General features: G+C 43.6%; 1 protein-coding gene across 1 annotated transcript in view; it reads left to right on the top strand.

Moving 5' to 3' along the window:
* Nucleotides 1–2,971: 2,971 nt before the first annotated feature.
* RALGAPA2 (Ral GTPase activating protein catalytic alpha subunit 2) overlaps nt 2,972–16,861 on the top strand; it is a 110,188-nt gene continuing 96,298 nt past the window's right edge. The window contains exons 1-3 of the mRNA XM_030446930.1: nt 2,972–3,145; nt 9,700–9,810; nt 10,144–10,193. Of these exons, the coding sequence (XP_030302790.1) occupies nt 3,040–3,145; nt 9,700–9,810; nt 10,144–10,193 (267 nt within the window). The 5' untranslated portion in view covers nt 2,972–3,039. The remainder of the gene's footprint in view (nt 3,146–9,699; nt 9,811–10,143; nt 10,194–16,861) is intronic.

Raw genomic sequence — 16,861 nt, 5'->3', positions numbered from 1 at the left:
GACACCGCAGACACCTTATTTTCAAGGTCATTATTTTCTCTTTTGTCTGTAGAGTCTTGGCTGTGCTACAGCTTCCCAGAAATCTCCCCAACCTGGATGTGATTCCCTCCACTGAAGCCAGCAGGAGTGGGGGGCTGCCCCCCACCCCATCCCACCCACTGCTACAAAGCCAGGTTCCTGCACAGAGATTTATCTACACAGATACTGAACCCGTGCTCAGGTTTGTGTGTCCAGCCTGCTTGGGACATCACGTTGTGCTGTGACCTTTACAAATGCAGCTCTGTGATAAGTGATTACTGCTTTGTCTCCTTAACTGACTGCTTTATATAGATTTTACTTCAGATCCTGAACGCTGAATGACTGAATCCCTTTCAGGAAATTATTTCACCTTGAGCATCAGCTTTGGAAAATGCATCATCCGACCTGCTGGGAAATGGCAGCTGTGACACTGTCAGAAAACACAAGTCTCAGGAGTTTACAAGCAGTTCTCCCACACAGACTGAAGTCAGTGGCAAGTTTATTGGGATTTCTGGTTTGCATTATGCACCATCAACTCGTAAATGAATCATTTGCAAGGTTCTATTTTATGATGCTTTAACTGATAGGTTAAAGGTCAGGTGCATGTAATTCCCAGTTCCTAAAGGTGTGTATATATATATATATATATTCATCTGGATGTATTTGCTTAGCTAAACTCAGAGGTGAAACTGCCAAATGGGTCTGACCTTGCAGCTCTCCTGACTGCTTCTTCCTAAGAAAGGACAAAAGCACATTACCCCCTGCAGGTGAGCCAGCTGTGGTGATGCACCCAGATGCAGAACAAAACATTATTCCATGTTGTATGATGTGATATGCAGAGGAAAATGTAAGTTAGAACACCCATGCTTTAGCATCCATCTTTGTACCATGATGGTTCAGCTAACACAAGAATGCATCAAAAATAAACGGGAAAACTGTCAAAAATCTTCAGGATAACTTCCATTTTTAAAAGCTTTTATTAGGCTGTGTCTTTCCAAGTGACACGTGCCATGAAAACTAGGAGGACAAACTTGTGAGAAGCAAAGTCACACCCTGTATGCAAGCACCTCAGTCTCTGGGGGCTTTGAAGTTTTCCTCCTTGCAGCCAAGAGGCCAAAACCCCCTCTCACAGGGATCCTCAGTGATGTCATTGTTTGCCCCTGCTTATCTCTTGCATCAGCAGAGCCAGGAGCAGCCCCAGCCCCTCTGGTGATGTCAGACAATGCTGCCTGCCCAGCTCTCTACCCGACCCCCTGCTCCAGGTCCTGATGGGGAGGGAAAGGTGCCCTGCAGAGCACCATGAGATCCACACTGTGGAGCCTTGCACCAGAACAACCCCTGGAAAACTTCACAGCACTGAGTGCCCAAAGCTGTGCAGCTGGATGCTGAGCACCAAATGCTTCCCCAGTTATCACAGAAATTATTAGATGTTAAAATAACTAAATAATCACAACTGCCTTACCTGCAAGAGCACATTTTTTTTTAACAAAACAAAACAAGACAAGAATGTGGAATGACCTGAAATTGCCAGAAGAGGCAAACAGAAAGCTGCTGTTTTTTCTAAGTCAGATAAAATAAGAAGGAAAAAAAAAGAAAAGAGCAAGCCAAGATTTGAGCCATGTGCTTCCTCAGCCAACTGCACGTATTGATTTGTGGCAGTGAAAGGGAAAGGCTGGAATGACCCAATTTGCTCTGGTCAGGAAGCTGCACTCTGTTTGCAACTGAGTGACCTAAAATTTTAGACAATGGTGGAAGATTTATGTCTTTTCTAGAATGAGGCATTGTGTAAGGCTGCTATGGGAAGAATATGCAATATGAATTACTGTAAGCCCTAACCAGGCTCCAAAACAATGGGCTGCGAGGTGATGAGAAATCCTGTGTCTGATTCCAAGGCCAGGCCTTCACACTTTGTTGTATAACAAAAAGAATTAAAGTGGGGTGGGGTTTTTTTGAGCGTTTCTGGCCTGTTTTTTAAATGCTGTGTGTCAGCACCATTCCTCCTCCGATGGCTGCAGGAAGGAAGCTCTTAAAGAGCAGCAGGAATGGCCCAAGGTCTGGTGAGCCCCAGACTGCTGAGCAGCGCTGTGCCTGGGACGTGTCCCCTCTGCAGCTGGGGCTGTCCCTGAGCTGAGCCCTCACGGAGGGGATGATCCCCAAGAGGGCTCAGAGCAAACCAGGGAGGGCAGCGACGCATTTCTGGTCCAAACAATAGCAATTTTGGTGACATTTTGGTTTGCAGCAATGAGTCAGAGCTGGAATTATTTTTTCTATAAATATATGACCCTTAAATTTGAAATGATTTTACTGAAACCTACACGTAAGTGCTATTTACTTACCTGAAACGCACTGATTTTTCTTTTTTTTTCTTCAGGGCTGCCTCCTGCCTTGGCACTTACTAAAATTCACCTTTTTACCCAGGATTTGTACTGACAGGATCTGGGGACCCTCCGCTCAGACCCTGCCGGCTCCCAAGCCTGGGGCAGCTCCTGCCGGTGCTGTGCAGTTCCCGGGATGCTCAGCCCTTCGCCACAGGATCGCTCCCCATCCCCTGACGTAAAACCCCAGCACCGCTTCACCACCGGGTGACGTCAGAGCGACGCCGGCGTGACGTCAAAGGCGACGTCTCCCGCCGCTCCCGGCGTGCCCCGCGCGGAGCCGCCGCCGCCAGGCATGCCGGGGGCTGTAGTTCCCCCGCGGTGCGCAGGAGGCGGTGCGGGCGGGGGGCGGTCAGCCGGCGGCAGGGCGGCCGGTTCCGGGCTGGCACGCCCAGCGCTGAGGCGGCGGAGGGCGGCGGATCGGTGGCCCGGCGGGGACGCTCCCATCCGCCGCTCTCCCTCTCTCCCTCCCTCCCTCCCCGCAGCCGCAGCGGGCGGGGCTGCGGGCGCCCGTCCCCCGCACCTGCCCGTCCGCCGGGGCCCTCAGCCCCTCCCGCCGCCAGCAGCCGCCCGCGGCCCGGACCCGCCGCCACCGCCGCCCCCGGGGGAGCCCCTTCTCCTCATCCGCCGGGTGCCCCCCGCCGGGATGTTCTCCAGGAAGGGCCACGCCGATGTCAGGAAATCCACGCAGAAGGCGCTGGACCCCAAGCGGGACGTACTCACCCGCCTCAAGCACCTCCGGGCGCTGCTGGGTGAGTGGGGGCGGACGCCGGGGCGCTCACCCCTTTCCCGCCGCGCCCTGAGGGGAGCGGGGAGGGCCGGGGAGCCCCCGGTTCCCCGCGGGGTTTCCCCTCCCGTCCCGCCGCCGTGAGGGCACCGGGGGCAGCGGGCAGCGGGCGGGATCCCCTCAGGGAGGAGCTGCCCGGTGCTCTCCGGTTCCCTTCGCTGCTGAGGGAGCCCCGCGCCGCCTCACAGGGCTGCTGGGGGGGCTGGGCAGGAGTCGTGCTGAAGATGAGGGAAAACCCGAGTGAGAAACCCCGGGCAGAGGCAGCCCTGTCGGAGAGCACCGTGTCCTGCCCCCGGTTTCCTCAGCTCTGCGGGGCTGGAGCCGTGTGTGCCGTGCTGGGTACGGCACTGCCGTGTCCTTCCTCACCACACACAGCCTGACGGCTCCGATTCGCTGCTCCTGGCTCGGGAAACTTGTACCGGCCGGTGTCAAAGTATTTGTGAACTGCGGTGGTGTTGTTTGGGTACAAATGAGGAGCACATAAATGTTTCTCCTGCGGGGTTCTTTGAGAGGTTCTTCGGTAGAAGCTCTGCTCTTGTCAAGAGGACTAATGTGAGGGTTGTAATTTAAAAAAACAAACAAAAAAGTGTATAGGGGATCATGTAGTAGTGTTCTGTGATGCCCTTGCCATGCCTGTTGAACCTCTTTCTCTAGGTTTCCCTCACACCTTGAAGCCTTGGCTCTGAGCCCTTTATTCTGCACATTGAAGCTGTCTGATGTGCTTCAGCTGTGAGCTGTGCGGGGCTGTGAGCTGAGCTGTGCGGGGCTGGGGGCTGGGCTATGCTGGGCTGTGAGCTGTGCGGGGCTGGGGGCTGTGAGCTGAGCTGTGCGGGGCTGGCCTCCTGTAGCCTCTTGGTCAGCAAACTGCAGCAGGAAGAGGCTCTGCTAGGAGCTATTGTGCACTGTCCCAGCTCAGGAGGATCAGTGACAGACTGCTGGTGTTTGGTTATCCCATTTTAGATTGCTGCTCTCCTGAGAAATGAGGAGGAGGAGGAGATCTGATTTGTGATCCTTGTGTACTATTATAGTTTTTTAGCCAAGCTTTTCAGTCGAGTTTGGCAGGTATGTAGGAGCCTCACAGACACCGCGTTACGTGGCTGGAGGAGAGGGCCTGAGGTTGGTGTCTCCTCCAGAGAGAGCAGAAGTTGGGTGCTGTATCTTCTCAGGAGGTGTTCTCTGGTCAGTCCGTTCCTGTCCTTGCCCTTAGCCTGCCTGCATCCTTGCTCTCTGTGGTGTGTGGGGTGCATGGAGCTTGAGTCACTGCTCAGGGCTTGCCAGAGTGAGGGTGCTCCCCTTCAGCCCTTCTCCTGGTGCCTGCACACACCAGCAGGGTTTGCTCTGGGCAGCCTGGCTGTGGCTTGCAGTCTGGGCTCATGGGTGCTGCTCGAGATTGAGTTTGAGATTGAAAGCTTTTTCCTGTGACCATCCCACCCACAGGAGAAAAACAAGTTTTGAATATGCTGTAGCAAAGCAAGGAGCTTTTGTGGTGAGGACTATTGAGTATGATCCTGAGGGAGAAGAGTGGTGACGAGTGAGAAAGTTGTGCTCTGTGGGAAGGCTTCTTGCTGGTTTTCTGGGGACAGGTTGTGTAGAGGTGTTTAATGATCATGATGATTGAAGATGTTATTCCCCTGTGGTCTGCTGCATATAAGTAACTAACCTGAAACAGAGATTTTGGTGGGTAATTGAGCAGTGGACAGAGTGCTGTACAAATCCAGAAGTGGTCTTGTGTCACATTGTAGAAGTGGTCAGGTCTTGCTCAGCTTCTGAGCAGTAACACCTCTGGGTTCAGCATGCTCAGTCCAGAGATATTTAAGCTTCACCACTTGGACTCAGTGTGAGAGACCCTCAGCACCTGCAGCCTGCACGTTCTTTGTGAGCAGCACTGCCCCTTCGCTCTCATTCCTGGTATTACTGTGTGGAGAAAATCTCCACAGTGAGCAGTCTGGTGGTCAGTTCTGTGTCAGTTGCCCTCTGAGGACCAAAGGTGTATGTTTCTTCTGCTGGAGGTATATAAAATGTTTCATTTGCTTGTTTTCTTTTGTTCTGTTTGCTTGTTAGGTTTAAATCATACCACCTTATCTAAGTGCCTAAGGGCAGGAATTTGAGAAGACAGGAGAGTGTACCTTGCCTGCATTAGCATATGCATTTTAACTGTCTCACTGCTCATGTGCTGTACAAACAATATTAAGATAATGTCAAATTTCACCGTAAAACATTTTTTTGAAACTTTTTTTACAAGATGAGGTTTAGAGTGTTTTGTGAAAGCATTCTGTTAAAGATTGTGGTGTGAGCTTGCCAACCTTACATTTCTTCCTTTCCCACCAGCCTTGCTGAAATGGACTTGAAGAACAGAAAATACAGCAACTTTCTGTTACTGTTCCCCTTTCAGCCTCTCAGAAAGACACAGCTGAAACAGAGACACAGTTTAATATGAGATACTGGACTTACTATGGCTCTTGGCTATATCTCATCTCAAGGGGATGTTATGTTTTTGTGTGCCAGTGTGGTATAGAGGAGATTGCCAGGCTCTTCTGATGGCCCTGATGAGTGGGACAAATGGAAAAAATACTGCTATTAGTACAACAAAATTAATTTATGTCCTAAAGCAGATGGTACAGAAGGTAGTGCTGTCTGGTGGCTTTCTGTAAAGATACTTATTACCCAGTTGGCAAGGGGGTTAAAAATACACCTGTCACTCCTCAGGAAATAACTCTTCTTCCAAGTATCTGTTCCATTTAGAGATAGTGACCTGATTTTTTTTTAATGTTAAACTTATTACTGAATGTTGATTTTAAGTGCAAATTGTTCTCAGTGCCTGTGGGGTGTGTATTAGTGGCATGTTAGCTGAGGTGCTGCCATATGACAGCTGTCTGTCTGCTGGGGGAGATGTCTGGCTGCAGGGACTGTGGCAAAGCAGGCTCTTGTTAGGTTCCTGAGATGTCTGCATTTGACAACATCAATGTAAAGGGTTTAGATAATATAGAAATGGCTTCTTAAAGGCTGTATCTTCACAGATATCATTGCAAATGTGTGTTTTACAGTATTCAGCACAGACAGTGAAGCAGTATGTGGGAAGAACCTCACTTGTATTTGGGGAAAACAAAGATTTTGGTAGGAAGGCTCAAAAGTAGTTGGATTTTTTTTTTCTTTTATAACTTTCCTCCTCCACATGTGGCATTTCTTGTGCTGGCCAGGGGCAGCAATATGTGTGTGTCAGTGTTTCCCCCACCCCAGTAATTTCACTCCCTGTCCTCAACTGCTTCCCTCAGGTCATAGTGGCACAAGTTCTCAAAATAACTGCTCCTGTTTTTGTATTTCCTTAGGAGATGCCATCCTTTCTTCTTTTGTTAGTTTTAAATCACAGGAATTAAACTGTAAACAAAGTGACAGTTACTCTTCTGAGGGTATGCTGATGTAGGAGGATAAAATCAGAGAAAATATGATAATAGGGGAGGGATGAAGGAAAGGAATGTGTATGTCTGTAAATAAGGGGTTGTGTGAGCACCAGGATCAGTAGCACCCAGGTTTGGGTTGCTGCAGGTTTTTTAGACAGGGCACTGTCTTGCTTTGCTCAGTTCTGGGCAGCTAGATTAATACAAGCATCGTAGAAATTTTCATTTAGAGGCGTTTGAAAGTGAATGTTTCCAGACTTCTTGCTGAACTTAGAACAGTTGCTGCTCCTTAGATTTCAAGAAAAATTTGAAGTGTATTTTAGAAGGGGTTCTCATTGATGGGTTTGTTAGCAGTATGTTTCCATGCCTTTGAAATAGTGAAGGAAAAATTATTTTCCAGGCTTTTATTTGACATTTAAAGTTTTAATCTGAAAAAGTGTGGGGTTTTTTGTTTTGGTTTTTTTTTATTTGGTTGGTTGTTGGTGGTGTTGGTTGGGGTTTTTTTTTCTGGTTTCTGGTGGGGGGTTTTTTTGGTTGGCTTTTTTTGGGAGGGGTTTTTTGGGTTTTTTGAGGTTAGTAAAAATTGCATGTAGTTTCTGGGGTGAGGCTAATAATAAAAGTTGATCGTTAACCAGAATATGACTGCAGACTTGTCTCTTCATCTCCTTCAATTTTTTTTAAGTACCCGTGCTAAAGAAAACCCCTCAGAATTGAGAGAACTTCACATAAATAGCATAAAGCCAAGTGACTTTGGAAGCTCATGAAATTAAGGGAGGATTTCTTACTGCTGAAATCAGTGCAGTAAATGTGGTAGTTGGTGGGAACATAAGAGGGAAGCTGATGTTCTAAGGACACGATTATTGTCCCCTCCAGGGTTTTCATCTGAGGAGGAGCTTGGCAAGGGACTCGTGCTCTTATTAAGTAGTACCCAAGCAGTTTGTTTCCCTGAATTGTTTTTGGAAAGCATCTGCCTGTCGGCAGCCTTTTATCTTAGTGTCTGAAATGATAAATGGTGCATACAGCTTTCACTGATCGTTTCCATTTGAAAACCAGAAGAATGAGCCTTATCCTGCTGCAAGTGACACTGCGTATCATAGTGATCCAGGCTTCTGTCCCGGGCTTCCTGCCAACTCTGGTCACCCTTTGGGAGCAGCAGTGTTCCTGGTCATGATCTCTGTGCCCCTGGTGATGGATGCCCCTTGGTGATGTGGGTGGGAGAAGCTGGGTTGTGGGGAGAGCCTGCAGATGAACGTGGGGCTGCCTTTCTGGAGAGGCTTTCCTTCAGCCTGGCGTGGCACAGAGGGCAGGGAGAGAGCTGGGAAGGGTGTTGTTGTCCCATGTGGGCTGGGAAGGGTGTTGTTGTCCCATGTGAGCTGGGAAGGGTGTTGTTGTCCCATGTGGGCTGGGAAGGGTGTTGTTGTCCCATCTGGGCTGGTCCTTCTGCCAGCAGGACATGGGCTGAGCCAGCCAAGGCATCGCCCGCATTTCCTGAGCCCCAGGGCCAGGATGGAGCCTTCTGTGTGATCCGTGCTCCTCCCCCTGCTCCTCACCATGAACACCTACGTGAAGAAGTTAAGAAATGGTGTTTTCTGAATGTTTGCACAAAATAAAGGGTTTGGTAGTGAAATGCCCCAGGAAGCTACGTCTCTGGTGGAGCACTGGAACTACAGGGTGTGAGGCTTTTTGGTTATGGTTTGGATTTATTTCTTTAAGTGAAGTGGGCACTGGTCTCAGAATGACAGCTTGAATGTGGAATTGCAAGAAAATCTTCCATGCTGAGGGAAGGTCTACTCTTAGGGTAGTAAAAGGGAGTGTTATAGTTGTCCTCTTAAGGTTAGAAATTGTTTTCCTATGTATCTTGTGAAGGGATAGAAGGGACAAAACAGTTCAATGAGAAGAGGATGTAGCTGTGAGAGTGCGAGCTTACATCAGAATACCAGATGAGTCACCACTGAAATGCCACATTTATAGAAAAGGAGAATTTACTTTTTTGATGAGGCAGTTCCTTTCTCTTCCTTTCACAGCTTAAAGGGAAAGTTTCCTTTTTGTTTAGATTTAATGACCTCATTCCTTCATATGAAATCCTTGTAAATGAAAGCCTTGTTTTCTCCTGGAGCTGTATTTAGCAGAATGCATTTCTAGAGAGGAATAATTGCACTTAGCTTGCAAATTCAAGACCCGTAGTTTGTGGGAAACCAATATCGTGTAAAGGAGCTCCCCTGCACTAATCTTTTTTCTAGTACAAGCAACCAAATGAAGTCCTACTTCTGAAAAGTTGGGTTTGTTGGTTTTTTGTGTTTTGTTTGCCTTAGGTTTGGTTTTTTTTTTTCTTGTCTTTATAATTTTGCCGTAAACCTCAAACATTGTCCAGGACTGAAGGTTTGGGAGTGACTACTTTACGGACTACAGTAGTTGTGTGATATTATTGGATCACCTTGTAGTAATCAGCTTTGTTGTCTTGATTAGTGGATGTGTTCCTTGAAAGGTGAAACTTGAGTCAGGAGATGTGTTGTTAGGAAATCATGCTCCTTATCCTCTTAATTTTGGGTGGAATCATCCATCATTTCTTGACCAAATCAGCTATAGTAAAAAGCAAACAGTTGAAATTAGTGTTTTTCAAGTGTCAAGTTTAGTAAACATTACCTTTTTTTTTTTTCTTTTTTAAAAATAAACTTATTTCAAATTTTAAGTTAAGGCTTAGAGAAGTGATGCATGCTTGGGTTTCCATTATTTTTTAAGTTAAATGGAAATGTGCTGTTTTCTGAATTGATCCACTAGTCAGCTAAATTTAAGAACTGGGTTTGCTATTTGTACATAGAAATCATTGCTGGTGTTTCTTTGTTCAACAATACCTGCTTGTTTTGATGATACAGGAGGAATTTGGTGTTTTTATGGAGAACAAATGACCCTAATCCGCACTACAAGCTTTCATAAATTAAATAAAAATGGAAATTTCACAATTTTACCTCCAAGGGTGGAACCATAATTTAGTATAGAATATTTAATGAATTTACCAAAATTGTTTCATATCACATTTAATTTCATTCTGTAATGCTAAATTTGGTTGAAGACATTTCCCAGCTTTCTGATGATGTGCAGTAATTCTGTTTTTTCCTCTTTTCAGATAATGTGGATGGAAGTGACTTGAAGCATTTTTTTGAGAACAATTATTCTCAAATTTATTTTATATTCTATGAAAACTTCATAACACTGGAAAACAGCTTGAAACAAAAAGGTAAGTTTTGGGGATTTGCTAGCAATTGAGTCAGTTTTACCTGCCTGTTCTCAAAAGCATTCTATTAGAGCTTAGAATATATAGTACACGATTATCTATATTTGTATTGTTTCATCCAGTACAGTATTAGTATCAATTATTTTAATTATTTTAATTTCGTGATATTAAAAGAGATGTCCATGAAAGATTGCTCTCTGAAATGGCATAAATAGCTGAAAATAATTCTAAAAACATTTTGATGGCTTTCAGTGCAATTTGGGCACAACAATCATATTTACATACATGGTACAACTGCATATTTACAGCAAAACAATATTGGTTTCTGTCTTGCAGGGAATAAGTCACAAAGGGAGGAGCTGGACTCCATTCTCTTTCTTTTTGAAGTAAGTTTTCAATACCATGAAACTAATTTTTGGTTTAAATCTCATTGTATGGTTACTTACACCTCTGCAGTGAGGGGTGGAACTCAGTGACAGGAGGTGTCTGTGGCTCTACGTGGGGAAAGGCAGAGAAGAGCTACGATGGGCATTAAGTTTTCAGATAAAATAGCAAGAAAAAAACTTATCATGCAGTGAGAGTGTTGTTTGAGTGAATATCCAGGGGTATGAGATCTTACCAAAATGACTTGAAAACCACGCAGTAATAGATTTGTCCTCAGGAACTGAAGATCATCTCTTTGGTTTTTGGTTGTATCCTGTTCTTTTTCAGTGGAATTTAGGAGCAAGTAATCAAAAATTGCATAGCCTCTGTTAGGATAAAGCTGTGAAAATAGTCTCTTAAAAAAAAATTAAATAAATTCTTGTGTCTGTCTTGTACATGGGAGCTAGTTCAGAGCAACAGAACTTTTTCTGTGTCTTTTATTGGTATAAAGTTCAGTGTTGCATTTCTGTTGAGTGCTGCAGCAGGAGTTAGGGCTCTGCTCTTTTCAGAGCAAGGCATCTACTATGATTGCAGTATTTGGGTTTGCAGCACAAGAAAAATAAGAAGATAAGAGTTGTCAAGTACTGCTTATCAGTTTGACCCGAGTGTGTGATGTGTTAATTTAACTATTTTTTTTTTAATTCAGTGGAGCACCTTTTACTTCCAGAAGCATATCTTCCTCAGCACTGGCAGTCGTAGCCTTTTCTAAGAAGAAAATATTAGCTGGTTAGCTTTTGCATAATCAAATTAGGATGTCTTTAATTTAAAAGAAGAATAGACTGTGATAGTTTCTAAGGAACCTCTTTAATTAGTTATTATCTACATATATTTGGTTGTGAGAAAAAACCACAGGACCAGATGAAAGCTTAACATATTAAAAACTCTTTAGAATGCACACCAGAAGTCTTCAAAATAAGCTGTACCTGTCTCTGATGTCAGAGATCAGGGGTGGTTTTGGTTGTTGGGTTTTTTTGATAATTAGGTAAATAATTGGCCTAATTTCTATCTGAAGTGTGAACACACACATCCTCTGTTGATTTAGCTTTGTTAATCCAACTACTATCTTTTCACTTGAGTATTGCATCAGAGAAAGGTTATCTTTGTTTATACTGTGAGTTATTTTTTTATAAGGATGGCAAAAACCCAATCAAACAACAAACCTCTAGAAAGTAAAATGAAAGTTAAATGTTCTCAGCTTTTATCTGTCAGAGCTCAGACCTCTGCCAGTGCCATCTCGGGGCAGGAGAAATTCTCCTTCCTCCTCCCTCCCCACCCCGTGGAGAAGGTATCATCACTACCACTGAGCAAGGCTGTGCAATTTAATTGGAGCTCATTAATACATTTACTCTGTCGTCTTGAATAACTAATTGAATTTCTGTGGCTGTGTCAGTGAATGGAAAATAGCTAATGTTTACTCACCCAGTTAAAGTAAATAAATATGTATTCCTGTGTCCTGGAAAGAGGTGGCTGCTCACTGCCCATTTGATACTGCTTGAGAGCATGGTGTGTGGAGAAAACAAACCACAGTTATTTAGGAACAAGGTGTTGCTTTGGTTCTGCTGGAGGAGAACTGTGTCATAGCCTAGTTATTGGCAGCTTGGAGATAGAAGAGATTTTTTCAGGTGTTTGTGTGGAATTTGGGGTGATCTGCTCCGTGGTGTTTATCTGCTGGAATGAAGTTTGCAATCCATTTGTGACTCAACATGAAAACTTGATGTGTTGTCAGCTTTTTGGAGGACCTCTTAATGCAGAGACCAACAGTATGTCAGTCTGAATACCAGAGAAGAAAAAGTGTAAATGCCAAGTAATTAAACATTCATATTGTTAGCCATAGGAAACAAAATTAATTGGTAGTTAAGCTTTCCTTATTTAATCTGATGCCAGCATGAGCCAGAGTTTTTCTTGAGTTTTCTTCTAATTGGCTAAGTAGGTAATTACTTAGGACTGACAAATCTCAAATCCAGCTGCTAAGGGTTAACAGTTTAAAAATCAATAGAAATACTTATGAAAGGAATTGTTTTCTGTCTTTTTGGGCACAGTTTGGTGGGTATTTTGCTGCTGGTGAGTGACACCTAGTGTGCATATTGAGTAAAAGTAACAAATCCCTTTTCCACAAGTACTCTGAAAACTAATTTGGCTCAGTTGGCAGTTATTGAAGTCTTAATTTTACACACCAGCTACATAACCTGGCCAGTCAACAGTAACATCAAACAGCATATTAATCAGAGAAGAAATACTAACCCAAAGGCAACGATGTGAAAGGTTAGCAGATCATTTTGTAAAGTGCTTTTTTATTGCAAAGTTCTAGTATTACCAAGTCCTCTAGATCTGATTTTATATTCTCCAAGGTGCTTTGGCCATTTTCCAAATAGAAATTCATTAAATGGTAAAGCAGCTCTAATTATCTGTATGACTTCTCCCCGTTTCAGCTAAAAGGCCAAAATGATGTGAAAACCTTGCTTTTTTTTCTGGTATAGTGTAGTTATCCTCTGGATTTGTAATATATTTTCAGAACATACTAGTGCTGTTCCTTATATTGCTGCTTGGGGGCATTGTTTTATAGCTGTCAGCTGAGCACTGTGTCACAGAACTTGTGAACAGAGCACTGTGTTAGTGTCAGTTTTCTAGTATGACACCATCATTTGATTGTGAAAGTTTGGATTTTTAAAATAATAAAGTATTTTTTTCTTGCAGCATCATATCCTGATTTCTCTGACATGGCAGTTTTTTCCATCTGTAATGGAATAAGAGCAGGCTGATGATTTTGCTACAATACATAGATAATTGTTTTTCCTCTCTATAATAATTATACTTCATTAGTGAAGAACAGCCACGCTTGTCTTGATACAGTCATGAAATTCCTTACACTGATTTAACACATTCAGAGTGGGAAATACTTTAGTTTTAGATCTTTTTCAGCCACTCTTTGTAATGCAGTAAAGCTTCCTGGAGCTGCTCACAGTAGCTGCTGTTGTTGCTAGAAGCTTTTCAGATGCTGCCAGTGCATTTTTGTAGCTAGCTGAGCAGGTGGGTTGGCTGCTCCCACCTCCTACAGGGGATACAGATATTGGAAGCTTCTCAGTAGGGATTTTTTGCTTCATTTTCTCCTAGTGCACATTAATATAACTTAAAGTGCCCTTGTGTTTCACAGCTCCTGGTTTACAAAAGCATACTGTGGTTTTCTTACAAAGCAGCAAAATGGTACAAAAATGTTTGTCCATGCTATAGCCTCTTCTCAGTTCTTGCAAATCCATGTTTTGTGTGGAACTCTGGTTTCCTGGACTCAGGGAGAAGGTGAGTGGTGTGAGTCCCTGGGTCCAGACACACAATAAGCACAATGGGTTTGTGTTGGTTTTTTTGTTGTTTTTTTTTTTTAAGAATCTACAGGATTATAACTGTCAGGGTACCCAGTGTACCTCACTCTGGGCTTGCTGTGCTGCTGCCTCCAGGCCCTGGTGTCCATCAGGCCTGGCCTTGCCCCAACACCTCCTGCTCTGCTGGGGGGGATTGGCTGCCTGTGCTTACACACAGGAGTAGACAAAGACCTCTGCTTTGGCCTTCCTTAGAAATTCAGCAGCAGCTTTAGTGTATGACTTCTAGGTCTGATTTGGAGTATCCTGAGTATGTATGCAATCAAGTGGGTTTAAATACTAAGTGGAGGTAAAGTAGAATAGAAATGTGGTGACAGTTTGTATTGTACACAGTCAGGCTCAGGGTCTGCTGGGGCTTTTGTGGAACACCAAGGTTTTTCCAGAGATGGTTGATAATCAATAAACTGTTTGAACTTGCCCACCCATACTGCGAGCTCTTCACAGTGACAGTCTCTGCTTTAAATACAGTATGTTGGTCCTTAAAAGCACATCTAAAAGCACAAATGGCCACATACTCAGCAGATTAAGATGCGGTATGAATCCACTGAAACAGGGATTGGTCTGCTATCAGAATGTGAACATAATGATTACAGAAGCAGCTGTATAGCCTCAGTTTATTACTGCAGATGTGTGTAAGTTACCTGTTCTGCAAATGCTAATGATCATTCAGTATAGGTTTATAATTGCCTGTTGGCAGCCCTTTGGAAAAGTGGATTACAGACCCTGCATAGTAAATACACTGCATCTGTCAGAGGAACACCTGCTGTGCTGGGGGTGACCAGAGAGCTCTGTGCACACAACTGGGGAATATACACTTTTTTCAGTACACCTAGTAGTGCACATAAGTGACATCTGTAAAATGTGTAACTTGGCTCATTCTGGACTAAGATTGCTGTGGATATTTAAAATCCAGCATTACTCCACCAAATTGTAGGTCTGCCTTATATAAACTACCGTGTGAATTGGCAATATTGGTCAAGCAGCTTATATCTCAAAGCCAGTGATGATTTCTAGTAGTTCCTTTTACAAAAACCACAGCTTTTTGGTTGGTTCCCTGTGCCTACTGTGCTTGCCAGTTCCACTGTTTAACCTTATGTTTGTCACACAGGCTTGGTTGGCTGTATCTCGAGCTCTGTAGAGTAAAAAGGGCTTATTTGTTTGTATCAGTAAAGCTGTCTATAGCTCTTCTTTCCAACACACGTAAAGTTACTTTTTGAAGCATCTACAGTTTGTCCTGCTGTCATTCTGATCAGTTCATCCATTCATTGCACTTAAAACATTAGTGTTACTCTGGCAGTGTCCAGCTGTAAATTCTAACTCTGTGCTGCACATGCTCAGATGCAGAGATCTTGCTGTTTAATGTTATGCCCAGGGCAAGAATAAGTATCTTGCACGCTTTGGGCAGACATTCTCCCTCAACAAATAATTGTAAATAATTTATTGAGGCAATAAATGGAAGTGTGCTTCTATTTATATTGAACTGCTGCAGTTCTGCAGGAGGCTGACTTCATTGGGCTCTTGGATTTACTTAAATTGCTGCATAATAGCTGGAAAATTCTTAAATTACTGCAGTAATTTGCTGTTGCTGTTTGAATGCTCTGAAGCTGCTGTGGAGATACCAAGCAGTACATAAACAGAGAGTTGTTCTACACTTGACTTGGCTTAAAGCTGGTCCCCCTGGCACTGACTGAGACACTCCTTATCCCTACAGGTCTCAGTGAAGAAGCTGTTTTTTTTCTCAGACTGCATTCTCCTGGAATGAACACTTTCTGAACTTGCCATTGACATTGCCTCTAAGAACATGTCCAGTCAGCAAGAGCACATTTGGTTTTGTTGCTGTTTAATACAAGACTCTGCATAGTGTGTTAAGGAACAGCTTTTGTAGCTCTGGAAGAAGGAATGACAATGCTTCTCATCTCACTTTTGTGTCAGTTCAGATGGAAAACACTCAGGATGTCACGTTTTTCTAAAGAAATTGCAGAGTTGGTGAAGTCAGAGTGAATCTGCTAAAATACAAACCTTGGAATTTTTTATTTCTCTTTGGTAAAATAGCAAGATATATCTGTCAAAAAGCAGCATCCTGTGTAAACTAAGATTTAAACTTAACATTATTCCTAGTCATGCAGGAAGTCCAGAAGAAAAAGAACTATGGATAATCAGTTAAAAGAACTGACAGATACCCTGATGTGTTGATCAGTAGTAATACCTAATTTCTATTTCAAGTGTGCTATAATGGATTACCATATAGATGCAGCAAAGCACTAAGCATTAAATAGATCTATGTGTTTTCTGAAAAAGCAATATTATTTCACACTGTGGGGTTTCTTAAAATATTTCCCATTAGTGTACTGTGAAACAAGAAACAAGGTGTCAATAGCCAGCGTGGATTCACAGCAGTACTGCTAAAAGTCTAGGCTGGAGGGGAAGAAACCATCATTTGTTTTATAGGCATAGCAATGTGTGTTTTGTAGAACACCGGGGGCTGGGAGAGTGTCAGAAATGTTCTTGCAAACAGGGAGCTGAAAGGAGAGCAGCTGGAGCTTGTCCAGGGCTCAGGCAATCTTTGTGACACTGTCTCAGCCTGGGGACTCTAATGCTGGGGTACCAGAATTCCCAGGTAGAAGATGTTGTAGCTGTAACTTGGAATTAACTTGTATCATTCAGAAGGTTTTGTTTAATAATGTAGACTTGCAACCATGATAACTTATTTTTACATTGCAGGAGCAAACACGGACTCTGAATTTAAATTGTTTATATCCATTCTAATCTGCTCAAAGCTCTCATAGCTGCAGTAGGTAGCTGTGTTGCTAGCAGTCTAATTTGGGCTTTTTTTTGTTGTGTGTGTATGGTTGGGTTTTTTTTTGGGGGGGGGGTTTGTTGTTTTTTTATGGCTTCTGTTTACCCTTTGGTAGTACTGTGTAGGTGATGAAGCACATATTTCCGTTTTTCATAGTGCATCCATATATATTTTTTTCCCCTGGTTTTGAGATACTGAAATTGAGAAGGGCCTGAGAAGTGACTTTCAAGTGTCTCAAATTTGGCTGTATAAAATGATTTTGGTATATGGATACTTCACTTGGGTAGGAACTTCTGTCCTCTTACTATTCATTTCAACCCTTGAATTGTTTTGATTTAGTCACCTGCCAACAGTGTTTGATTCTGTGTTCTTTAAAGAGAAAACCTGTAGGCAGGTTCTGTTCTTTCCCAAGACTCCCAGCATCATGCAATCTGAAGTTTTACCTTGCTTTTCCTGCTGGTTG

Source organism: Calypte anna, chromosome 3 (assembly GCF_003957555.1).
Source record: "Calypte anna isolate BGI_N300 chromosome 3, bCalAnn1_v1.p, whole genome shotgun sequence".
Lineage (NCBI taxonomy): Eukaryota > Metazoa > Chordata > Aves > Apodiformes > Trochilidae > Calypte > Calypte anna.
The sequence above is the reverse complement of the archived record's forward strand: the minus strand, read 5'-3'. Positions and strand labels throughout refer to the sequence as shown.